At 54.9% G+C, this 24970-nt stretch overlaps 1 protein-coding gene across 4 annotated transcripts; it reads right to left on the bottom strand.

Moving 5' to 3' along the window:
- Positions 1-1858: 1858 nt before the first annotated feature.
- Positions 1859-23220, bottom strand: MSI1 (musashi RNA binding protein 1). Of its 4 annotated transcripts, none has more exons than XM_042962777.1 (15): positions 23113-23220; positions 22903-22943; positions 22256-22337; positions 22073-22157; positions 19146-19187; positions 17508-17600; positions 13823-13871; positions 12555-12637; positions 11965-12082; positions 9132-9212; positions 7785-7841; positions 4579-4647; positions 3645-3799; positions 3179-3242; positions 1859-2075 (listed from the first exon to the last, which is right to left on the bottom strand). In XM_042962777.1, exons 1-14 carry the CDS (start codon positions 23169-23171, stop codon positions 3201-3203), a joined length of 1056 nt encoding a protein of 351 aa, XP_042818711.1. In that variant the 5' UTR covers positions 23172-23220; the 3' UTR covers positions 1859-2075; positions 3179-3200. The 4 variants fall into 4 exon arrangements, with proteins under 4 accessions (XP_042818711.1, XP_042818710.1, XP_042818714.1 ...); XM_042962776.1 differs by having other exon boundaries at positions 3645-3832; XM_042962780.1 differs by lacking the exon at positions 7785-7841.
- Positions 23221-24970: the final 1750 nt, after the last annotated feature.

The raw sequence follows: 24970 nt of genomic DNA on the forward strand, positions 1-24970 counted from the left end.
CCCACAAACCTTGAGATCATGACCTGAGCCAAAGTCAGACGCTTAACCTACTGAGCCACCCAGGTGCCCCTCCTGTCCCCGCCCTTTTAATGGCCACCCTAATGGGTGTGAAGTGGTATCTCATCGTCAACACGAAGCTTTGAGGCTGGTCAAGAAGTTGTACATGGAAGCTGGGCCAAGTGGACAGTGTAGACTTTCAGAAGAAATGCAGAAGAGAAAACAGAGTATCATTGGGATACCTGGACCTGAATGTACACAGAGATGCAAGACATTCACAAACCCAGCACCGTTTTCAAATAATTTATTAGGAATTTAAAACTGAAAATAAAACCTGGAAAAAGAAGTTACAGATGTGGAGAGAAGAGACACCGGAGGGTGGTAACTTGCTGGCTTCAAAACACCATGTAACATCTTTTTTAAAAATTCCCCAAATCAGAAAACGGAATTCCAGGGCCCTGAGCCCATAGGTGGGCCCAGTGGGGTGGGATGGGGTCACAAGAAGGGGAGGAGAAGGAAGCTGAGTCTCTCATGACTCAGCTCAAACGTGTAGAAAATTAAAAATAAAAACCAATAAAATGCAGCTTCTCTTTTATTAGGAAACATTAAAAAAAAAAAAAAAAACAACCACGAACAGCCGCGCATCTCAGTAACAAAGATTATTGCTTTGTGTTCTCAGGGCTAATAGGTTAAGCACCTCACACAGACAATTAACTCTCCAAAGGGGTTTTTAGGGATGGGAACTGTGATGGGGAAGAGAACTTAGGTCCCCAGCCTCAGACCTGGGGTGAGGGACATAGAGGGGGGGCCAACAACAGGTAAGTGGGCCTCAGCCCTGCCATGCCAGCCAGGTCACTCACTGTTCATGAAGTCAGACCCTGAGCCTCTTTTTCCTTTGAAGGGGGCTTGGGGGCTCGGGGATGCCAAGGGGCTCTGGCCATGGGACCATCCTGGTGGGAAACTTCAGTGAGAGAATGTGGGGGTTCCCTGAGAAGCCCTTTGCTTTCCCCTGGGGTCCGCCCCTTCCCAAAGTACCCCCTTGATGCCCGCTCATGGGGGGCTCAGAGCAGAAACCATGAAGGCCTGACCTAGGCAGGGAGCAGGGGAGACCTTTGGAGAGTTAATTCCTTTCCAGCAGTGGTTCCGGGCGAGCCCTTCTCTTTCCTCACCCCTTGCCCCCATGCTGGGTTTTTGGGGTGAGCAGGCCCAAGGCCTTGACCCCTAGGGCCTGAGTGAGTGGGCTTGCCTTGGCCACAGTTGAGGCCTGCAAGCTTACAGTAACGGTGTCTGAGGAGGAGACAGAAACACAGGGGGAGACCTTTGCCGGGTGGGGTGAGGCGATGCCCTCACCCCCAAGGGGTCTTAGAGAGGGGAAGGGGCTTCACCTCACAGTATTTACATATGATACAGGACGGGATGGTTCCAGGGGCTTGGCCTGGCCTACACAACCCTGTCCTCCTTTCCAGGGCTGGAGGGAGGTGGCCAGGAGCCCACACCCACATAGACATTTTGTTCTCAGCTGGTGGGGGGCACCTGGCCCCTGGCCCCCTACGGCCTGGGGCTTCACATTCACAAACCTAGAAATAGTTTAAAAAACGGTTTCTTTAAAAAAAAAAAAAAAAAAAAAGGAAAGAGAAAAGGAGGGGAAATCAGAATAAAAAACAAGCGTAGGGCTTGCGGCCTGTAGCAGACCCCCTCCGCCCTCACTCTAGCTATGCACAAATACAAAAGCCTTCTGGGGGGGAGGGTCCTATGGGGGCGCGGCAGGGAGGGAGGGGCGCAGACCTGAGAGGGGAGAACCAGAGGGGTGGGGGTGGGGCAACCGGCTAATCCAAAATAAATAAAAGCGGGCAGGAGAGGAGCAGGTGGGGAGGGAAGCCAAGGGCGGAAGAGAGGGAGGAGGTTAGTAGGGGAGCCAGACGCTGTCCGGGGCAGCAGGGCAGGGGCCGGGCCCAGGGAGTTGGGGGCAGGCAGTAGCGGTCCGAGTCGCTGCGGGGGAGGGGGCGGCGGCTGCGGCTGAGGTGTCCCCGCCCCCTCGCTGGCTCACTGTGGTCCTCAGTCAGCTGCAGGCTGGGGCGCTGGAACACAGCAGGAGATTATGGTTACGGGGACCCTGTGGCAACCTGCCACCTCCCCACCCCAGCCTCTCTTTGAGGGTCCCCAGAACACAGGTAGCCTCTCCTAGAAGAGCTTTGCTCACACACTTCGCAGGCTCTGTTCCCAGTTCGTAATGCTCTTTCCCTAGATTTTCAATGACTGGATTTATTCTATTGCCAACTTCTCAGAGACACCTTCTCTGAATCTCTAATTTGAAGTAACCCCTTCTCACATCATTTGGAAGTATCTCATTTGTTCGCTTGATTTTTGTCTGTAGAATGAGAGCGGGAACTCATCTGTCTCATACACCCTTCTTTCCTGAAACAGGGCTCAATAACTAGTTGTTTGAATGAATGCACGAAGGAAGGAAGGAAGGAAGGAAGGAAGGAAGGAAGGAAGGAAAGGTCCCAGGTTCACACAGTATCCTCATATGACTGTGTGTACAGAGTTATCTCTCTCACACTCTCTGGATGTGTATATCTGCTGACAGTATCCTGTTTTAATGGCTGTGTAATATTCCATTGTATGGAAATGCTCTAATTTATTTAAACACTCTCCTTTTGATGGGCATATCAGTTCTTTGCAGTTAAAAAATTTTTTGTTTAATCTCTACACCCACGTGGGGCTTGAACTCATGATCCAAGATCAAGAGTCGCATGCTCTTCTGACTGAGATAGCCAGGCGCCCCAGTCCCTTGCAGTTTTTCAAATAAATGCCTAGAAGTGGAATTGTTGGGTCAAAGACATGAATGTTTAAAATCTAGATAAATAGTGTCAGTCCGCCCTTTGGAAACCCTGAGTCAATTTACACGTTGCTTCCCCTACACCCTCATCAATGTCAGGCATTAGCAATCTTAAAAACTCTTTGCCTGATAGGTAGTATGTGCTGCCTTGTGTTTTTCATTTACATTTTTTAGGTAGCGGGTGGAGCAGCTTTTCAGGTTCATTGACCGCTGCTGGAAGTTCCGTCTCCTCCCCGGACTGTGGGCTCCATGAAGGCAGGGACAAGGTCTATGGCCCAGATTGGGCTGCCCATATCAGCCTGCCCAGGGCCACCCCCACCCGACCCCTGCCCACCTCCTCACCTCCTGCCACCTGTCTCCTGCTTCAGTGGTACCCATTGGTGAAAGCTGTGGCAATCAAAGGGCCCTGGGAAGAAAAAAAATTTGATTCCTGGATTCTTAGGGAAGCAGAGAAGGTCCCGGGGCTCCTCTCTTCAGACCAAGGGTGAAGCACGGACCCTTCTGTAGCCCTGCGCATATCACCTCCACCGCAGGTAGGGCCTGGAATCTGTATATTACCAGTACCCTGGTTAAAATTAGGACATTCCTGAGCTAGAATCTGGGTGGGCAGAGATGGTGAGTCTGCGTGATGTCCCCAGAGCCTCATGCCCGGCACACTGAATGATGACTCCCCCCCCCCCCCCCCCAACTATTCCCCCTAGGTGACACTCTTTTTCCATCCATCATCCCTTGGCTCCCTTCTGCCCGTACAGAAAGACAAAGCCTCTCCCTCCTCCAACTTCTGAGTCTTCCAGGACCAGCCACTCACCCCAAGACTGTGGCCGAAGCCGGTGCTGGGGGCGGGGCTGGCAGCGCTGATGTAACTGCTGACCCCCGAGTCCTGGTTGGCTGCCCCATAGAGCTCGGCCATGGGGCCAGGGCTTGTGGTCCCCAGGAAGCCCCCCGTGCGGCTGGGAGTTGAACCTGGAGGGGGAGCCATCGTCCAGGGGTGAGAGCCTGGCAACCCAGAAAGAAGACGGTGATAGCCGCGGCGCCCACTGTTGCCCCACAACACCCCCTCAAACCTGTTCCACCCACCCTGACTTCACCCTTCCCTCTCCCTCAACCCGACATCCCAGCAGGGCCTGTGGGTCCACTTCCTGGAGGTCTCTCCAAGTCCATCCACTCCCACCATCTTGTCTGACCATTTAGCAGCCTCCTCACTGGCCTCCAGGCCTCCCCTCTTGGGCCCCATCAGACTTCTCCCCATGCTGCAGCTGAGTGCATTTTCTAAAAGCGACATCACTCCACTGCTTAAATGATCCATGTCTCCCCAGGACCTGGTTTCTCCTACCTTCTTCTCTCCACTCCCCATTCCTGTGCTCCCCCTTAATGCTAACTGACCTCCCTGGGGGACACTTTTCTTCCTCTTGCCTTCAAATTAGAAGTTAAGAGCCCCTTCCTCCTGGAAGCCTTCCTGAGAGGCTCCAGCTGTGAGCTTCCCTAGGACCTGACTTCCCCCAGCAGAGCAGAATCATCCTCCAGAATTTACTGCCTTTGTAATAAAACCTGATGCCCCCACCAGCCTGTAAGCTGAGGACAAGGGGTCCCCTTCCTGGCTGGCTCACCAGGAATGTGCTCAGTGAATGTTTGTGGAGCAAATGAATAAGTTCCTCTGCAAAAGGGTGGCAGTGGCTACCTCCCCTTCCCTCTAGACTTCTCTGCCACCCCTCGTCAGGTTCCTGCATCCCAGAAGGCCTTACCTGTCCCTCGAACCACAGCTGCTGCCGCCGCCGCTGCTGCCATTGGTCCGTAAGCAGTGAGAGGAATGGCTAAAAGGGAAGGTATGGTCACTTCAGTGTGGTGGCTGAAGGCACGGAGGTGGATAACGGAGGCCCCCTCTGGGCCGTCTCTCCAGCCTTACCCCACCTCAGAGGGTCGGTGCAGCTCCAGTGCCAAGGCAGAAAGAACTCCTTTGGGCCACCAATTATGCCCTGACCCACGGAATGGATGGAGAAAGGTGGGAGAGCGGATGGCCTCCTAGCAATGGATGGAACCTCGGTTTCCCCCCTGGACTCAAGGGACACATATGAACCACATAAAACTCCTAGAGGGTGGGGGCGGGGCACCCCCCACCCCCCAGCTGCTCTGAGCGATGTCCCCTTCTCCAGAGAGTGCCCTTGGCCGCCGAATGGGGCCACCTAGCTCAGAGGTCCCCGGGAGGTTACAGCCCTCATCCCAACCTCAGCCGACTGCAGCCAGTGACTGACTGACATGGGGTGCAAGAAGCCAGGCCTGCTGCCTCAAGGTGGGACCTTATCTGAGGTGCGGTGAGTGCCCCAGAGCTGCCTGTGGAATCAGGCTGAAGCCAGATTCCAGTCAAGGCCACAATTTGGCTTCAACCCTTCTGCTGCCTGTCCTGTTTCCCTCACTGTCCCTCTCCTGAGAGCACGCCCTCAGTAGCTTGTGTGCACCCCAATTTCCTGCCTCCGGGTTCCCCTGACCGCCACCCAGCCAGAAGTGACCACTACCTCCCCCCAATTCCTCTAGCCCCCTTTTCTCAGATCCCCTCTTCAGACACAGAGATAATTGCTATTCCCTTGTTTGCTGTCTACCTCCAGTCCGCCTCCACAGTGCCTTATACACAGTAGTGTTTAATAAATGTCTGCCGAAGGAGTAAAAGAAACCTTTTTTTTTTTAATTTTTTTTTTTTAAGATAAAAAAAAAAAAAATCTCTACATCCAGGGGATCAAACTCACAACCCCAAGGTCAAGAGTCGCATGCTCTATGGACTGAGCCAGCCATGCGCCCCTAAAAGGGACCTCCCTCTTCTTTTTTGGCGGGGGGGGGGGGGGGGGCGGAACCTCTTTTTATTTTATTTTATTTTATTTTTTTTTTTTTTTTATTTATTTTATTTTATTTTTATTTTATTTTTATTTATTTATTTATTTTTTTTTCCGGAACCTCTTTTTAAATAAGCCATTGGCTTGAACCTGGTGCTCCCTTGGCTTGGGGTGGTGGGCGCCCCCTACTGCTTGGCTCTGCCACTGCAGCCCCTCAGGCTACAACCCCACCCAGAGCCAGGATCTTCTGAGCTGGTTTGCCCTCAGGAATACTTGTCTCCCATCCCAAGATGCACCTTCTGGGGACTGTTTTGGTGACCTTGACCCTGAACTGGAACTGGACCTGGGGCTAGGGACCTGGAAATGGCTCCTGAAAATTCCTGGCAAGGCCTTTGGTCTGGGGGCTTAAAGTCTGGGACCGCAGTGTTCCCACACTGTGAAGTCACCTTGCCTAAGAGCCATACAGTTGGCTCCTCGTCCAGACATCACCTTCCTTGACCATCCTCGCAAAGGCAGCCCCCTGCCCCTGGCCCCAAGGCCTTGGAACATCTCCCTGTTTTATTCTCCTCATGGAACTTCTCACCCTCCACAAGTATTTTATTCGTTTGGTTGTCTACTTGTTTATTGCTGTCTTTCTCCAGCTCCAGGAGGGCAGGGGCCTTGTCTGTCTCATTCACTGTGGTATCCCCACTGCCTGGAACAGCATCTGACATGATAAATCTCTACTGAATGCGTGAAGGAAAATACCCATGTCTCCTGAAGGCAAGAGAAAAGTTCAGACCCCACACCTCCAGGGGAAACCCCTTCCCCTGCACCAAGCTATCTGCTGAGGGGACATTTCTTTCTCACTTCTTTAAGGGCAGGGGCTGGGCTCTGAGGTCTGGTTCCTGGTCTGTTGAGGCATTTCCACAAAGCAAAGTCAGCATGGCCAACCGGAGCAAGAGCTTCACGACTCTAAAGGATTACTCATTTATATAAGTATTTGTTTTCCTCTCTAGGCTGCAAGTCCTGTGAGAGCAGGGCCTGGCTCTGTCCTGCCCCTGCTGTGCCCCCAGGGCCTGGCAGAGTGTCCCACACTGTAGGTCCTCAACACAAAGCTCTTAGATGAGTAGAAAGGAACCCCCGCTTCCAACCCCTCATCGCGGGTCGAACCCAACTCTGCTCAGGGAAGGGCCACTACCACCCCCACCTATAGGACGCTTTACTCCCTCCCCTTTCCTCACCCCCTGTTTTTTCCCCTCCCCCCACTTTGAGGGACCCCTGGGCACCCCTTGGAAGGAAGGTCTCATCTAAAGCAGCATCCATGCTCACGTCCTCCACACACGGCCAGGTTGGGGGGGAGAGTCTAGGGTGGGGTGGGGAAAGAAGCAGGTTGAACAGAGAAACCCCTTGCAGCCCACCTCATTTGCACATACCCCTCCCCTCCCTTTGGACTCGGCCCCCCTGCTCCAGAGCAGAGCTGACTGGCCCAAGCGCAAGCTGCAGCTGGAGAAAAGGCTCTTGATGGCCAAGCACCTTCATCCACTTGCTCAGAAGTTGCAAATGGGCAGCCCCGGGGGCTGTATTTGGCCCTCGAATAGGTTTCATTTGGCCTGCAGTGGTTTAACAATTTGGAATTTGTTGCCAACATTTGAAAATGATGGGAAACTCCATTCCAAAGCAAAAGCTGGGTTCCTGGCTTCTCTTGGAAACTGAGATCTGAAAGTACTAGGTGTGCATCCCGTCCTGGCAAAGGTCGGCTGGCAAGGAGTGGAGGCATGTGCACAAGTCTGTCAAAGTCCCCACCCGGCCCACTCTGCTCTGAGCTTGAGACCCTGGCTTCTTCACGGCTGGATCCCAGAGTCTACTTGGTGCCTGGCACACGGGAGGCGCTAGATAAATATTTGCCAAATGGATGAATGAGTGATTTTGCCTCCATCTGCTGGGCTTGGCCCTATGCCCCACCCTTAAGGGCCAAGTAGCTACACAGACTGGCCAGGGCCTGGGCAGAGTCTGCTGTATCCCCACAGTCAGAGGGCTGGTGGGCAGGAGAAGAGGGTCCCACTAGCTTTCCCCGGGGAAAATCCCTGGGTCCTTCTCTTTCTCCCCATGAGGCCTGTGAGGTGTACGAAATCCGAGCGACTGACCTGTAAGCTCGGGGAGGACTGGGGCGCTCGGGAGAGGGGTCCGCTCTACACGGAATTCTAAAATGAAACGTAAAACAGCTTAGGAAGATACAGGGGAGGCCCCTGGGGCATGGCCCAGGGAGGACAAATGCACCCACAGGGACACTGGGTAGGGGACAGGCCATGCACAGGACCCGAGAGCTGGGATGGGGAGAGCACGGTCCCCAGCAGGCAAAGGTGGAGAAGACACAGAGGAGAGACAGAGAGAGAGAGTAGGCAGAGTTGCCCCCTACACCCTGGCCACGGGGCAATGCCGGAGCTTCCGTTCTGGTGTTTCTTAAAAGATTTGACATTGCACCAAAACACCTTCCAGAATCCTCCTCTTTTACTGTTGTTGTTGTTGTTGTTGTTGTTGTTGTTTGTTTCTGTTTTTGTTTTTAGGGGGAGGAGCTGGGGAGGCAGCACTGATAAAAAACAATGACCCTGGAGCAGGTCAGGCTCAGGTTGGGTTCCCAGCTCCACCACTTTCTAGGTGGGTCTTCTTAGCAAGTCACTTTTGCTCTCTGAGACCATTTCCTCAACTGTAAAAGGAGGATGATCACACTTCCCCAACGAGAGTGTTGTCAGGCTTAGACAACATAATGTACAGAAAGGACTCTAAGCTAGACAGCCTGAAAGGCAAAGAATGCAAGTGCTTAGGGACCCTCTAAAAAAAATAAGGCCAGGAAAAAAAAAAAAAAAAGCTTGCAAAAATTTGATATCTGATATTTCAAAGAAAACAACGTTGAATAGTTATCATGGCAAAATTCAGAACTTTGTTGGGCTTCCTGCCACTTATTCTAAGGTCTAGTGTTATTTTTATTTTGAATTACAAATGAGGGTGGTGATCGTCAGGCTTTTAAATTGTTTTTCAGCATTCAGGGTCGCAAAAGGTCTTGCTGGCCTTGAAGGAGCTCAGCATAGCACGTGGTCATTATAAGCATGTCCATAAAGACACAGCCGGCGTTGGCCCTCAGGGAGGCCTCCACCATGAATGAGTCTGATGCCTTCTCTGGTGGAAGTGGCAACTCAGGACGGGGTGAGGAGGAGAGAAAGGCAAGACGCAGGCAGAGATGAGCCTGGGAGAGAATCGTGCCATGCAAGACCACGTGGGGTGGGGGTGGGGGAGCCCCCAGCTTCTAGGGAAGGGGTGAGGAGGGGATGGGTGGGGAGGGGTGCTCCTTCCTCAGACATGCCCTTCCTTCCAAGCCTCCAGCAGGCAGACCACCCCCACCCCCAGCCATGCACCCCCAGACACCGCCCTGAGGAGTCAGACTGCCCGGGAACCGGGGACATGCTGGCGGCAGAGAGACACCAAGCAGGACTTACCGGGGAACTGGTAGGTGTAGCCAGGGGCGAGGCCTGTATAACTCCGGCTGGCGTAGGTTGTGGCTTGGAAACCAGGGTAACCTGATAGGGCAAGTGGGCTAGTGTCAGATGCCTCACATACTGCTCAGACCCTGCTCAGAGGAGAAGGATCTGAGCCATCCACTTCCTTCCCCACCTTGTATCACAAGTAATAGTCAGTCAAATTTACCAAACACAAGTGTGCTTACCATTGCACACCATATCCTCTCCTTAAGCCTCACAGGAATCCTAAGAGGCTGGTATTATTAGGAGACCCATTTTACAAACAGGGAAACTGAGGCTCAGAGAGGTGACACATTGGCTAAGAATAATCCAAATCCGTACCAAGATGCTTTGTGCTCTGGCTCCTGCCTTCTTCCTCTCGTCATCTACAATCTTCTCCAGTCACATTTGCCTCTCTACTCTTTCTCAAATCTACCAAGCTCCTTCCCACCTCAGGGCCTTTGCACATACTCTTTCCTCTGCCTGGAGCACACACGCTTCTCCCAGGTCTTCCCATGACTGTGTCCTTGTCATTGTGCAAGTCTCAGCTCATATGTCACCTCTTTGGAGAGGTCATTCCACAAGAGTCCTCCCTCTCATCAGTTGCAATATTTATCTATTTTCCGATAGCACCAATGATCATTATCTGAACTCATCCCCAGGGTTTTCTAAGAGCTGATTTTCTGTCTTCCCCCATCTTTTTTATTTCTGTAGTATCTCCAGGACAAGTTCCTGGTGCCTGCTACTTGTATGCATCTAATAAATATGTGCGGCTTTACAAGAAAAATCATATAGCGAGTAACAGCGAGTGATAAGAGTGAATAACAATAGTGTAACTGGGATTCACATTCAGAGCTAACTGGTTCCAAGTCTCTTAACCACCAGTGTCACTTCTTTTTGTTGTTATTTTTTAAAGGAGGTGAAACCAGCTAATGAATTACCTTGAAAAGAAAACAGTTTCAGTGTTCCAGACCAAAGGAGGTTAAAGAGATGGGACAACTAAATGCAATACCTGATTCTAGCCTGGGTCTTATTTGAGAGAGCAAAACTATGTTATAAAGAACATTATTAGGTCAACAGATAAAACTGGAAAATAGATTTAAATACTGTATGAACGTAAATGTATGAGCTGGATATAATGTGGCTTCATGAAAAAAAAAATACCCCTAGTTTTAGAAAATACACACTGAAAGGGGCACCTGGGTGGCTCAGTTGGTTAGGCATCCGACTTCGGCTCAGGTCATGATCTCACCGTTCGTGAGTTCAAGCCCCGCATCCGGCTCTGTGCTGACAGCTCAGAGCCTGGAGTCTGCTTTGGATTCTGTGTCTCCCTCTCTCTCTGCCCCTCCCCTGTTCACATTCTGTCTCTCTCTCAAAAATAAATAAACATTAAAAAAAAAGAAAATACACACTGAAGTATTTAAGGGTAAAGGGCTATAGCCATAATGCATGTAACTTAATCTCAAATGATTCAGTGGAAAATCACGAGTGTATTGCATGTGTGTATGTATATATGCATGTATATATATACACACATGCACATACACACACACACATAGACAGCAAATGATAAAGCAAATGGGGTATAAAATTAACAGGTGAATCCAGTGAAAGGCATATGGATACTCTTTGTACTATTTTATTTTTGCAACTCTTCTGAAAGTGTGAAATTACTTCCAAATAAAAAGTTAAAACTTCAAGAGAAGACAGTGCCCCATTTGGAGGGTACTCTCCTCACCCACTCTACCTGTTGATCCTCTAGCCCATACCATGCCCCCTCCGCCGAATCCCCAGAGCACCCCTCCCCCCATACCTGGCAGAAAGACTCCTTTGTACTGTTCTCTTTCTGTGTGTCCGCATCTTGTCTCTCCAGGGAGACTGTGAGCTTCCTGGGAGGCCCAGCTCAGATTTTCCACCCTCAGTTGTAGGCCCCAAGCACTGCTGACCCCCGCTCAACTTCCCAGGCTCCTGGCAACCTGCACTTACTCCAGGGAGCCTGCCTGCCTGACCACCAGGTGGGTTTGGGTGCCTCCTTGGGCCTCCCACAGCCTCCAAGCACTATGTGGTATCATTGCCTATTGACTCCTGTCTCCCACTTGATGGGGAAGCCCAGGAGGGCAGGTCCTGCCTCTCAGAATCTGCTCAATAAATATTAGTTGAATGAACAAGGAGCAGCCACCTTCTTTTTTTGCCTTCCCAAAAGTCTTTGGGTCTTTGTAAATACTGTTTCCTCTGTCTGGAACACTTTACCCTTCCCTTCTTCCCTGACCTCCTGTAACTAGCACCTACCCAACCCACAGACTCAGCTTCAATGTAACTTCCTTTCTGGCTTCTCCAAATCTTGGTCATGTTCTCTATGACCATGCTCTCTTGGCACCCTATACTTCTCCATCCTAACCCTATTTATTTATATTCTTAATTTGTTTTCCCTGCCAGACCACAAAACTCCAAGGAAAGTCACTGTTGTATTTTCTGGCATAGTTCCCAGCATTTATAGTCACTCAATAACTACTGGAGAGATGGATGGATGAACAAATGGACAGATGGACAGAAGGATCAATTAATAAGGACCACTTTCTGGCTACCACTAGAGGGCAGCACCCCATAACCAAATCACCCCACCCTGGGTTGGCTCCAAGACTTGAGCTCCTTGGTCCTCACTCCCGCCCAATGACTCATACAGGAGGGCCGACCACAGAGGAGATGCGACACCTACGCGTCACCAACCCCCCCCCCCTCCCGCCCCCACCACCGGTGGCCCTGGGAGCAGTTCCGGGCAGGAAGTAACCACAGGTGCAGGCCTAGCACATACCCAGCATGCCGATGCCCAGCATGAAGGCGTCCATTCCATAGGGCATGACTCGGGACCTCCCCCGGGCTGAGCCCGTCGGCGACATCACCTCTTTTGGCTGAGCTTTCTTACATTCCACCTGCAAGGAGACCTGATGGTCAGTTCCTCCTACAGACATAGGGTCGCAGACCCTCTTGTTCCCTGGCAGGCCTCCTTATCATTAACTTCATAGTTCCCACTTATGGAGTGCTCGCTAGCTGCTAGAGGTTATGTAAATGGCTTTGCACACAGTAGTAGCTTACACCAACCCCAGAACGGAGGTAGTATTGCCACTCTCATTTGACGGTTGGGGAAACTGAGGTTCAGAGCGGGGAAGTCATCTGCCTAATGATTAGACTAACAAGCGGCAGAGTGAGGATGTTAATCCAGGTCTCTCTGACTCCACCAGCCGTGCTTTTTAACCACCAAGAGACACTGGCTTCCTGTACAGATTTTCAGAGGGTGGGAGAGCTGGCTGTGCCCCACTGACCGTGAGGCCCCTCTGCCTGCCTCCAGAACCTCCGAGCATCCCGTCTCCTCTCTGCCCCTCCACCCATCCAATCCCCCCTCACCATTTTGTTGTTGATTTCATGGAAGTGGATCTCACACACTTTCTCCACGATGTCCTCACTCTCAAACGTGACAAACCCGAACCCTAGAGGGCAAAGGCAGGGACAAAACCAGGGTTTGTGGTCAAAACCCAGCCTGAGTCATATCAACACTACCACGGCTCTCACAGGCCAAATTCCTGAGAGTTAACAAAAGCCTGGGAATCTCTCAACTACCCACCCGCTGAGACAGGATTCCTAGCTCCCCAATTACAGACTCGAAAGCCAAGGCTCAGCAAAGTGAAGGGACTTGCCCGAGGTCACACAGCAAATTAGAAAACATTATAGCAGTGATGAACATGCCTTTTCTTTCTCAGGTGCTTTCCGAAGAAGGAAGAAAGAACACACACAAACACTTATTTACATTTCCACAAAAGTGTGCACACCCAAACATATGTTTGTACAGTCACACATATACATGACATAGAGGCGCACACACACACGTATACCTCGGTACCCATCTGCCCCACAAATACTCGGCAGTGCTCACGAAGGCCCCCCTACATGTGGATAGTTATCATGACAAACCAGGCACATATAAATATTCAGACGTAGACACCCTCACACGCACAGGTACAAACGTACAACATACACACACACACCAGCACATACCTCAATCCCCAAACAGGCTAATACACCCAAAGCCCCAGAGCAACCAGAGAAACAACCCCACCTCCTCCTGGGGAGGCCCCAGGGGTTGTAATGGGATTTCTCAGAAGGCAAGGCCCTTGGGAGAAAAACAACCAGGCAATGCACACTGTGGCCCAGATGCTCACAGGTTCGGGGGGGGGGGGGGGGGGGGGGAAGGGGGAGGGTCGGGAGCTGGGCTCAGGTCCTAGGTGGGGGTGGGAGACAGGAGCAGGAGCAGACCGCCCAGGGCTGTGGAGTCGGCCTGACCCTGGGGCTGCCCAGCCTAAGCTCTGGTTACCAGGGACAAGGTAAGCCCAGCAGACACTGGCTGGGCAGACACTGGCTGGGGCGGGGGTGGAGGACTCAGTTTGGAAGGGGGGAGGTTGCTCCTCTGCTCCTCTCGGGTGTCTGCAATTGGGCAAGTTTCTAGCACAGGAAACGGCGGGACAAAAGCCTTCTGTAAGGCCAGGCCCGGGAGAGGATGCAGATCCTTGGGGATAGGATGTCAGGAGGCAAGATGAAAGGGCAGCTGTGACCTGCAGCCCCCTGGCTGACCACAGGCCCCCAGCCTGGCCTGGAAAGGGGGAGGGGGCCATACTCACCTCGGTGCCGGTTGGTGGTCTTGTCAAACATCAACATGGCATCGTCCACCTGAAACAGAGCCTGCCATGGTGGACCCACCGGATACCAGGGGACCTGCCACAACCCAGCAGGAGGGGCTCCCACACCCACTCCCCTCTTGCCCAGGCTAGGCTTTGTCTTAAACCTGTTCCCTGTGCAGGGGACCACTTTCCATCCACACCCCGCAACTGGATGCCAAGGCACCTCCCATTCAACCACCAGATTCTCAAAGGATCAGCCTGCAAATACGCAACACCAAATACCTGCCTGACACTTTGCCCCATCAGACTCTCTACAGTCCCTGCAATGTAAGATCCTCATTTTGTAGATAAGGAAATGGGCTCAGAGAGGTGAAGTCACCTGCCCAAGGTCACACAGCAAATCCTAGACCAAGCCTGGAAGAAGGAGGCACGGAGTGGGTGCTAAAGAAGGAAACATGGGAGCAAGATAAAAAACGGGGAAATGAAAGCCTCTTCCCTTTCTGCAAAAGGCCAGGAGGACAGCAGCCACTCCAGCCAGACTTGACTCCCCTCTCCTGGTACAGATCTTTTCCTTTAATTGAGGTTTCCTTTTGCTAGAGGCTGTAATTAAAGCAAGTAGAGTTCAGTGCCTGGGCTGCTTGCCTCCCACTGACTGGGGGAGGGGCAGGGGGCTGAGGAAAGGGGATGGTCTACATGATTCCCAGTCCCTTGCACCTCAGTCTCCTCTTCTTGTTGCTCCCTCAAGGCAATCCCTTGGATACATGGATAGCCAAAGGCCTGAGCTTCCCTCCCACGGTCCCATCTCCCTCCCTTTGCCTACATCTGGTGCTTCCCCCCTGTCCTCTTAATTCTTGGGCCAATGTCAGCCACCTCATGGGGTTAAGCTAAGGTCTGATTTGTCCTTGGTGGAAATCAAGGGCTGCTTCTGATACCCTCCCCCCACCCACACACACAGCCCACTTCAGCTGCTGACCTTCCCCCAAATGATCACACACCCGAGGGATGAAGGAAAACTTCCTGAAGCCACGGGGTACAGTCTCTCCCCGACTCTCCGTGGCTCTCTTTCCAGCCTGTCATCTTCCTTGCTTAAGTGGCAAGGGCAGCCCCTGAACAGGGTGGTCCTCTAGCTCTCCTTAGGCGCCAAGCCGCACCAGGCCTCCGAAGTCCCTCTGGGAGAACCAGGACCCCACTAAGCCAGGAGGCTCCTGGGCCCCTGGAGAATCTCAAAGGGAAATGACACCTCCCTCCCTCCCAAAAAGCTTTCTGCTCCAGGGGCCTGCAGCGGAGTGCCATTCTCACTCCCACCCTTATGGACGCACGCTGAGTCCCAATCCCAAACCAGCCTCACTGTCCAAACTGCGCAGACACTTTGGGCTCAGCACATCTTCCCCACCCCCTTGCTTAAACAATAGAAGAGAGAAATCCAAAAAGGAGAGAGAGTTGTGATAAAAATACAGGCTTTAAGTAGGACAGGCTGGAATGGAACCCAAGATCCTGCATTTGCTGGTTGGGGAACCTTGGGCTGGTGGCTTTATGTCTCCAGATTCAGGTTACCTCATCTGTAAAGTGGGCATAACGGTGTTTATCAATTGTATGGAGGAGTTAAATGACAGCACTGTAACACGAACTCACAGTACCTGGTTGCAGTAAATGCTTAATAAGTAACAGCTATTATTACCTTTATTATGGAGGGGCTTGCCTACAGTCACATGGGGGAGAAGCAAAGCAAGAGAGCAAGCAGCCCAACACCCCTTGCTTTGAAGGTACCATGAGGACAGTATGTGTCAGTTATGGTGATGACCATCCTATGGAGCACCCTGACTTGTGCTCAGTAATTATTTTTTGAATTAATGAATGAGTAAAAGCCACACCCTCTTCCCTAATCCCACAGCTTTGAGTTTGTGCCTGACCCACAAACTGATTTAGCCCAAATCCACTGCCCTTCTTGCCTTCCTCCACCCGACTTCCAACTCCACCACTCCTGGCCCCCTAGAACCTTCAACTCGAGCCTTGGCTGGACAGACCCCTAGTGGGGCAGTGGGGTTGAGGCCAGGGCAAGGAGCAAGGAAAGTGGCTGGGGGTCCAGGGACCCCCACTGGTGTCCCCTCCTGGGGCCAGCTGAGGGGAGGGAGGCTCCCAGCCCAGTGTCCTTAATAGGCTTTGGTCTCCATGGGAACCCGGGGGCAGGGGGGCTCCGGCAGGGGGAGGGGAGGCGGCCGAGGCCTGCTGACCAGTGGGAGCCGCCAAGTTCGGCGGCCGCTAAGCCTGAGTGGCAGCCATGGCGGCTGACCATTGTTCCCCCCTCGGCGGCGGCCCCTCGATCCGGGCGGGGGGCCCCCCGCCGCGGGGCCCTTGGCATTCCCGGCTGTCCCCCTCGCTCCCTGGCAGCCTATTCTCCGGCTCCCCCTGGCCTCCCCGGGCCGGTTTCACATGCCAACGCCGATTTAGGCCCGAACAAAAGACGCGGCCGCTGACGGCTTCTCCTGGGGCCCGGTTGCCATGGCAACGCCGGCCCCGGGGGCAGGCGGCCTCCAATCACAGCTGCTGGATCAGATTAGTGCGAGCTCTAATGCTCGGCGCTCAGACACAAAGACACCCCGCCGGAGCCGAGCGGGCCTGCTGCTTCCCAGGAGCGCCCTTCCCTCTGGGGCCCAGGCCGCCGACCTGCCCTCAGTCCTGTACCCCGGTCCCCACGGAGGCGCCTGAGCCTAGGCCTGTGGCCCCCACGCCTGCAGCATCCGCTGGCCAGGGGGCTTCCCACCCTCTCCCCTTCTCCCCTGGAGACCGGGCCCTGGAAACCCACCCAGTTCCTAGCTCACATCCCATTTCCAAGGGGCGGTTCTCCTCTGCCCTTTGCCTAACAGGCAACTGAAAAATGCCTTGATGGCAAGGTGGAGACACAGCCCGTAGCCCGTCTCATGTAAGAGAAGACCAGGAACCCTGACACTAAGCACAGCAGCCCCCCTTCACCCCTAGACTTAAAACTTGGCCCCCTCTTGGTCATATCCCCATGGGACCTTGATGTTCACATTACTCACCTTCCTGGGGACACCCTATTGTCTGATGATGCCACATCTCCTTCGTAAACTAAACGATCCAGAAATTTAAGCTCAATGCACCTCAGAGCTGAGAGCCAATCTGCTGGGCCTGATCAGAAATTTAGGGTGCTCTCCTCAGTCTCCCTCCAAATAGCTAGGGGATCAGCACCTCCCCCAGCTCCCACCTGTGCAAGCAGGGTGCTGAGTGCAATTGGGAGTCGTATTTATTGCCTCCTTATCATCCTTACCAGGAAGGAGTGGGGGAAGGTGCAACCGCCCGTGGCCTGGACAGGTGCAAACTCCCAGGAGGCCCAGGGGTGACTGGATTGAACTGGCTAGGGGAGAGCAGCCTCCCTTGGGAGAATGAAGATAAGCAAGAGAAAAACACAGGGGAAGGGCAACCACAGAGACAGCTACTATGTGGCTTCTCTCCCCGGGGATGCATCCAGAGGCTGAGGCCCACAGATAGGACAGAAGCCTGGACTGTGGGTTGGCCTGGGCTCACCCACAAAAAGGACCCGGCCGCCTTTTCACCTTTTGCAGGGACTGGAATGACCTGGCTGGACTCTGCCTGATACTGACCAATTCTACAGGGCTTCCACAGCCCCCGAAAGCACCTCCAGCAGGCACCCCCAGTTTTGACCCACCTTCCCGAACTGCTCAAAATACTGCTTCACATCTTCCACCGTGGTGTTCACTGATAGCCCCCCCACAAAGATCTTCTTCGTTCGAGTCACCATCTGTTAGGGGGAGGGAATGAGAAAGTGGGCATCTGAGTCCTGTGGCCTACTGCCACCAGCAGGGGCTCGAGCCCTCCTGCCAGGGCGCCAGCTGACAAGCTCTCTGTGGCCCTAGCGACTCGGAAGCCCCCGCCCAACGAGCTCCCCCTTGGACCCCCGCCTCTAGGCCTGTCATGGGCAGCTGTGCACCCCACACCCTGGCTGACTTGAGTGTGCCTCCCTCCCTGGAGTCTGTGTAGGGGAAAATGCCTTCTGTAAGAACCAAGGGGACGGGTTAGTGACCCAGACCCACAGTGTAACTCAGAGACCCCACCAGCACCCCTGGGAGAGACTGAGGCCCATCACAGGGTTCCCCTGAACTCAATGCCGACATTTTCCTCATCAACCTCCTCCCAACCCAACCTCCGGCAGCCCTGTGGCCCCAGCCCTGTTTTAGGAAGAACACATGGTCCTAATTACCCCAGGAGCGCATGGCTAATCCACAGCAATTCCCAGCCCCATCCTAACACTAAAGCACCTTCTGTCACCAAACTGCTTAATGGAATTAACCCAATTCCGACCATGTGCTCCCTGGTGCGGCTTCCTTCGAATACCTGCTCCATAATTGCTTTCAGGCCCTCTGCTGGACCCTTCCAGAGATGTCCCCTTCCTGTCTCCTAAAACCTGTCCCTCTTCCTTCACTGTGACAGGAGCTGGGCAGCATCCTGGCTCCTGCCAACCCCCTTGTAAAGGGGGAAACTGAGATCTTCTGGAGAGGAACCTAGTCCTAGGACACAAGTTAAGTCAGCAGACTCAGGGGTCCTTGGCTCCCTGTACTGTAATCAGCCTTCCTTCCTGTCCCCTATATTTAACCATTTAAAAATTAAGATCTGGCTAGTTGCCTTGGGACCTGGAATAAAATCTTGGGCCCTTACCCTGCACCAAAAGTTTTGAATGCTATATTGCTCAACTGCTCAGAATTCTGTTTTCCATATACCCAAAAGAACTCGCCACAGCACTAGGTAAAGAAAGCACGGGGAGGGCAGCCACTCACCCAAGTTGAAAGACAACAGGTAACCAACCTCATGGTCCCTTCCCCCTCTGCAAGCTGAACATACCGAACCCCCAGAGATAGAAAGGTGATGGGGAGGGGGGGTCAGAGATAGCTCCCTGGCCTGACTCTAGCTAAGCCTCAGGGGGTGTTTGTCCTGGGTTTGACCTCCCCAGGGGTATTGGGTTTAGAGGCTGTGATCTATGAGGTCAGAATTCGACTCAGGGTCCACAGTGTACTGGCTTCAAATACAGGACAATGAATCCCCTGAGGGGTTCCTCCTTCTCCCAACACATGCAGCCCCCTCCCAGTCCACCCCTGAGCACAGATGGAAAGATGCAGGATGTCTTCAATCCACAGAGCGAAGGACATTAAGAATCCTCCCTCCTCCCATCCCAGTCTATTCCCATAACACTCCAAATGAAGGTTCCAGAAGCATCTCCCATAGGAGAGAATGCTGGGAAAATCACTGCCCGTAGTGATAACACACTCCTCCCAGACATGGACATACCTACCTTAGGCTGTGCTCGCCGAGGAAAGGCCACCTTGGGATCAATCTGAAAGAGAAGGGAGAGGTAAAGGGGCTTGGTTATCACAGTTTAGATGGGTGACCCCACAGCCTTCAGCCCTGTGGACTTCTCTCATCCCAGGACACAGAGATGACACAGGACAGAAATCACCACAGCCTCTGGCAGAAAAGTGTAGTCGTTAAGCATTTAGGCCCCAGTGCCAGGCTCCTGGGTTCAAATCCCACTTGCACTGTTTCCCAGCTGTGAGACGTTGGGCAAGTTACTTAACCTCTCTGAGCCTCAGGGCCAAGCTCACCTGCAAAATGGACAAATAGTAACACCCACCTCAAAGGGGTCGTCTGCAGACTACTTGAGATCATGCTTACAAAGCACCTGGCAAGGTGTCTAGCTCGCAGCAGGAACCCCAACAAAGTAAGCAAAGTCTTACTTCTTCAAGCACCAGGTATTCAAGGGCCTTCCTCACCTAACCGACTTCACACAGATGATACCAGTCTAGGTGAGGCATGTAATCCAGACTTTGGAAGCCTAGTGGATGGAAATACTCTTTGGTTCAAGAGAAGAGTTCATAAATCACCAGGAATGGACTCAGTTCTGTTTCCCCAATACTACTGACATCTAACAGCCTTCTTCGAGGCTGCAAGCAAACAGCTCCCTGATAATGCAGCCAGGCTGGGGGTGAATCAGAACGCAGGCTTTGGTGACGCACAAGGGCACGGGACTTGGACTCAGAAACTTTGAGCCCCGGCCAAGCCTGTGATCTTGGTAACTTGCTCACCCCTCTGAGCCTCAGTTCCCTCATCTGCAAAGTGGGGATAATCACACCCACTTTTCCCAGGGGCAGCCATAGGGAATCAAATGAGATAACATGGGTGAAAGCGGCCCTTTGTGAACTGCCCTTCATTGCGCAAACAAAGGTGCTATTACCAGCGGGCCACCTTTGCCCTTGGCTGTGAACAACCAAAGGAGAAAAGCAAGATGCACCTGGGTGCTCCTGGGTATATACTCACACTGATAAACAGCAGAAGCCAGGCCACAAGACATTGTGATCAAGGCAGGACCTATGGGGCCTGGTCATTCCAGAGCTTCTTGCCACCCACATGGGTGGATACCACTCAGAAGTTCACCAGCCAATCGCAGGGAAGATCTATCTTTTCCCAAAGTTCCTTCTGTTCAAAACTCAGCCTCGTTCTAAGCAACCGGCTCTGGTTCCTCTCTGCCTGAATGGCATGAACCAGGGACCAGCCTCCTCTGGGCTCTCCAGTGGATCTGCCCACAGAGAAGGAGCCTCTAAAATCCATGCTGGGGCAATGCCGTCTCTCTCCCAAAGTTCCACTGGGCTCCAGGGAAAATCACAACTGCCCATTTCCCCTGTCTGCAGGTGTGATTTCATACCTCTACGGACATTTTCATCCTTCTTTTTCTCCTGGAAGCAGCCTCCCCAGCCACCAGAGCACCTCAAACAGTCCCCCTGTACAGACCCTGATGGGGAGATGGTACCCAAGCCACGTCTCACAGACCCACGCACACCCGATCCCTGACACACCCCACCTCCACTCTGACTCACAGCTGGCAACATAAATAAAACCCAACAAGTAAATAAAAGGTGAAAGTCAGAACCCAAAATAGACTCCCCACAATAAACCTCCCTCCCCACCCCTCTCTCCCAGGCCAGAGAATGCCAAACACAAAGCCCTTGCCTTTTTGAGTCCCAAACCTCAGAAGGATGCCCATCACACCCTCCTTCCCCCTTCTCTCTTATCAATTTTCCATGACCCCACCCTGCCCCCAGACCCAGTCCCTAAATCTCAGCTTCCTGAGCGCTGCAGAAGCCATCAGTGCATTCTGAGGACAGGGGATGGTAGGAGAACTGGCAGCTTGATGGCAGATAATCACCAAAAACAATAGGCCACTGTCTCTCCATTCCCAGCTTGGGTCACTCAGTCTGCGCCAAGAAGATCCTTTCAGAGCCGGCAAAGTTGAGGCCTGGCCTCATTTGCTCATTACTGCAAGCAGGAGTGGGAGCCACTGGGCAGAGATAACAGGAGCTGGGGACAGGCGGTAATTTAGCAAATTCTTGGGCACAACCAGCTATTGTTGCAGGTAAACAGGAGCCAGTGACTGACCCAAGCACAGGGAGGCCCAGGGCTGGAGGACAGTGGGGGAGTGTGGAGAGAGATCACACTGTCCTGGTCCCCTGGCCTCGGGTCACCCCATCACAGAGTAACCCCTCCTCGGACTTCCTCCTTTTCCTTCTCCCCTAGAGCAGGGGCCTGGGCCAGCGCCCCCTGGAGGGCCCAAGACACTGGGGAGCAGTGGGACAGCAGTAAAATGTTTTAGGAGTTTGAATGCCAAAAAAGCAGCTTCTCCTCAAATCCAGCCCTCAGAAGGGTTGTTTCCAGGCAAGCCAGTTCCCTCCTCATAAATCCCTTCCTGGGCAAAGCAGGTTCACGTCTTCCACACAAAGCGGGGAGCTCATAGACCAAAGGAGTGGGGGGGAGAGGGAGGGGGGATTCAGTGATGCTTTGCCATTGGTTCGGATCGGTGGTGGTGGGGAGCCAAATACTAGTTAGAGTCCAGAGAAGCCACGGGGTGGGTCACTGCAACCCTGACTCACCCAATTTGGGCTAGGGGAGGGACCTAGCCCCACCCCAAGCTGCTCTGTGAGGCATCAAGATTAGTAGGTACAGGGAGGGGCTGGGGGATGTAGCATCTCACCGCAGGCCTGGGGTTTTTCTCCTCCCTCTGCCCCCCGACTCCAGTGACAAAGTTTCAGAGCTTGGCAGCCCTTCTACTCAGAAAACTCCCTCTTTCCTTAAGGACCCCGTCCAACTGTCCCCTGGGGAGAGACCTGACCCTCTCCTCCGGCGGCCTCCCTCTCCCAAAGGACCCCCGAAGCCCTGAGGGCCACTCACTGTTTTGGAGTCGAGCTCGTGCCGCGATTGCGCCAGCACTTTATCCACCCCCGCCTGGTCCATGAAAGTGACGAAGCCGAAACCCCTGCGCGCCGTAGTGAGGGAGAGGCAGATGGTTACAAGGCAGTGAGTGGCGGTGGAGGGGGGCGAGCCGGGAGCAGGAGGAGGGGGTGAGGGGCTCACCTGGATCTCTTGGTCAGAGGGTCCCGCATCACCAGACACTCCTTCACCTCCCCGAACTGGCCGAAGTATTCGCGCAGCCCTTCTGTAACCACACACCCGCCTTCGGACCAGCTCGGGCCCCGCGCCCTTCCCCCCCTCCCCCGTCCTTTGCCCCCGGTGACCCCGCGACGGCCCGGCCGCCCCCGCGCCGAGCAGCCTGCGCGCTCTCCACTGCCCCCCCCCCCACCTCCAAGCCCTCACCCGGCTCCCGTGGAGCCTCCTGGCGCCCACGGGGGCTCCAGGAAGACGAGGGCCGAGCTGGGCTGGAGGGGGGACGGCTCCGGCCGGGTTCCCGCCGCTCCGGGAGCCGCCTCACAAAAGTTTGAGCCGCAGGTGCGAGCGGAGTTGGCGCTGCCGCCGGCGGGTCCCGGGGGCCCAGCCCACCCCCCGATGCCCCCTGAACCCCTCATCTCCTCCCCTCCACCCGCTGGGCCGTGCGCGCACGCCGATCGCCCTGCGCTCTTGGGGTCCCCGGGCGGGGCGCGAAAGAGGGCGCGGGGGCGCCCGGGGTCAGCAGGGCGCAGGGCCGGGCTGGGGTGTCCGGTTCCGGGGCGCCGGGGGGTCCAGGGTGCCCTGCCTGGCCGGCTGGCGCTCCCGGGCTCGCTCACCCTGCGTAGTCTGCCAACTGAGTCCCCCGATGAACATCTTGCTGCGGGAGGAGGAGAGACACAAAGGGCCCGCGTGAGCGCCGGGCGCCAGGGCGCAGGGGGCGCGGGCCCGGGCCCCGGGGAGGCCCGGCCCGACCCGGATCGGCCATGTTGGCGGGGCCGGGGCGGGCGCGGGCCGGGCAGGCCGGGGCGGGCCGGGCCGGGCCGTACCAGGGGTCGTGCGGCGAGTCCGGGGAGGCGAGGCCGGGCTGGGGCGCGTCAGTCTCCATCGGGAGCCGCGGGCGGCGCGGGCAGCGGAGCGGCGGCGGCGGCGGCGGCGGCAGCGCTCGGCGCGGGGCAGATGAGGAGCGCGGCGAAGGGGGCCGGACGGACAGGCCATGCTGCCCCCTCCCCCGACCCCGCTCGGGCGGGCGGGCGGGGACGGCCGAGGGGAGGGCCCGCCGGGGGCCGACCTGCCGGCTCCTCCCCCCGCCGCCCTGCGCGCATAAAGCCCCGCGCTCGCCCGCGCGCCCGCGGAGGCGGCGGCGTCCGGACCCCGCTCCCGCCGGGCTCCCGGGTCCCCGAGGGCGCGAGAGACCCCGAATCCCGAGGCGGGCCGGGACCAGGGCGCGGCCGCACCCCCCACCCAGCCCAGCGCGGGGCCGGGCCGTGGGAACGCCCTCCCGGAATGAAGCGCTTCCCGGTGCCTTCAAGGTAGCTCGGTTCCGGATCGGGGACCCTCTAGTCCTCCCTCTCAGGTCCCCGCTATCCAGAATTTAAGAGCTCCCCAATATCCCTGGGTTGGGAGGGAGATCGCCCCAGTGCCCCCACCCCTCGTGTTCCAGCTAGTGAGAAGCCCTCCATCCCCCCAGTGGGAACGAGAAGCTGCCCCCAAGGCCCCCAGTTTCCTCCGAGGCTGATTCAGGGCTCCCCCTCAGCGGCCCTCAGTCCACCCTCAGTGTCCCATACCCTCTATATCCAAATTGGGGACCCCTTTCAATGCCTCGCGTCCTGCGTGGGGATCCTCCATCAGCACCCCAGTGGCAACCGTATCAGTTCCCCGAATCCCTTCTCAGCCCTTGCTGTCCCCTTCGACTCCCCCACATCCTTTCTGTGTGGTCTATTGAGGAACCCCCCTGACCCAAGCCCGGGTTCTCTGTTTCCTGCCACCCGCACCCCCAGTGTAAGGAGTCTTCACTGTTTCTCTCACTCCTGGCTCACTTGTCAGCCCTACTCAGACTTCCGTCTGGATTCGGGAAAGCCGGGTCCGGACGCTCACCGGCCCTCCCCACCGAGGCTGGGGGAGAGGGTCAGTGCCGCTTAGAACCTCCCGTTTCCAGTTTAGGAGGCCGCCGGCGCAGCTGTGCACCGTCCCCTCCCAATGACCCCCTTCTTTTGCAGAGTTCTAAGCCCAACCCCATCGGATTGGAAGAACCTAAGCCGCCTACCCACTGCGTTTGGAGTTACTTCTCTCAGTCCGCCTCAGTTTGAGATTTACTCCCCATGCAGGCAACCGCCTTCACTTCTCCTTTCTCCTCCCTACGCCTCCATCTCCGGGTCTCTGAGATCCCCTCCCGCACTTTCACCTAACGCTCCTGGGAGCCACCTCACCCTCCCCGAAAACTACCTCCCTCCAGCCAGGGAACTCTAACATCCATTCCAGATCACCCGCGGAGCCAGGGGCCACCCTCCCTAACCCCACCTCACCACATCCATCTCCTCTCAATTCCCTGGCTGAGACCAGCCAAGAAAGGGTCAAAGCTGGAGGCTAAGACAGCCACTCCCCCCACATCCCCATCCCTGCTGGGGATCTCAGTGCCACACTAGCCCCTCCCTCCCAACTCACCTCCCAGTCCTGCCCCCTTCCCCACCTTAAATCCACCCCGTATAACCCAGTGACAACACTCGATGGCAAGCCCCGTGCTGCTCACCTTGACATCCATCCTTCAGTCCGCCACATTTTATTAATGTGTGCAGCAGTTCTGGGCGGCATAACCTTGACCTCTGAAAAGGTGCCCATCCCCCTCCTCTCAGTACACCTTCCCTCCCGCCCACCCCAACCACCGCGCGTATAAGAACGTGAGAGACT

The sequence above is a fragment of the Panthera tigris genome, chromosome D3, assembly GCF_018350195.1.
Source record: "Panthera tigris isolate Pti1 chromosome D3, P.tigris_Pti1_mat1.1, whole genome shotgun sequence".
Classification (NCBI taxonomy): Eukaryota; Metazoa; Chordata; class Mammalia; order Carnivora; family Felidae; genus Panthera; species Panthera tigris.

Excerpts from the sequence above, each read along its gene's own strand:
- MSI1 (XM_042962776.1), bottom strand. The coding sequence starts at position 23,171 with ATGGAGACTGACGCGCCCCAGCCCGGCCTCGCCTCCCCGGACTCGCCG. Across the intron at positions 13,872-17,507 it reads ATTTTGAGCAGTTCGGGAAG|GTGGACGATGCCATGTTGAT; the intron begins GTGGGTCAAAAC and ends GCTCTGTTTCAG. Across the intron at positions 12,083-12,554 it reads ATGAAATCAACAACAAAATG|GTGGAATGTAAGAAAGCTCA; the intron begins GTGAGGGGGGAT and ends GTCTCCTTGCAG.